General features: G+C 48.0%; 1 protein-coding gene across 1 annotated transcript in view; it reads left to right on the top strand.

Moving 5' to 3' along the window:
• Window positions 1-498, top strand: part of LOC119590424 — a gene marked incomplete at its 5' end in the record, with an annotated part of 42,471 nt that overhangs the window by 2,000 nt on the left and 39,973 nt on the right. Inside the window, 1 exon segment of the mRNA XM_037939091.1 lies at window positions 47-355. Coding sequence (XP_037795019.1) covers window positions 47-355 — 309 coding nt within the window.

Genomic DNA, 498 nt, shown 5'->3' on the forward strand with positions numbered 1-498 from the left:
GGTAAAACTTCCATCGATTATCCAAAGCCCAGAACTCCACCAACAGAATTATCCGTGCGAAGGATCGTAAACATCGACGGACAGGGAGTGTCCCCGTGCATCACGCTCCCCGACGGCAGCGCCCCGAACCTCGCCCTCGAATACGAAGCCGTGTTCCTCAAGGATGGTCTAGAGATCTTCAGCATGAGCGACCTCCACCTCGAACCGGACGGGAAGGGGGCCTGGAGTCTGTACTGCTTAACGCCAGTGCCCTTGAGTGACTTATATTTCGAAGGTGACCTGGTGCTCTTGGTGTTGGCCAAGTCGGAGGACAATGTTGTTGTTGCTACGGCTGAAGAAGAATTGTCCCTTAAGAGTAAGGCTTGGAATTACTTTTTAAAACCGTATGTTAAGTTGTTTTTTTTACCTTAAATATGCACCCTGTTACACCTGGTATATTAATTGACCGAAAACCTGCCTTAAAATGAGTTAAAGAAAGCAAGGTGTGTTATATGAACG

The sequence above is a fragment of the Penaeus monodon genome, chromosome 27 (genome assembly GCF_015228065.2).
Source record: "Penaeus monodon isolate SGIC_2016 chromosome 27, NSTDA_Pmon_1, whole genome shotgun sequence".
Lineage (NCBI taxonomy): Eukaryota > Metazoa > Arthropoda > Malacostraca > Decapoda > Penaeidae > Penaeus > Penaeus monodon.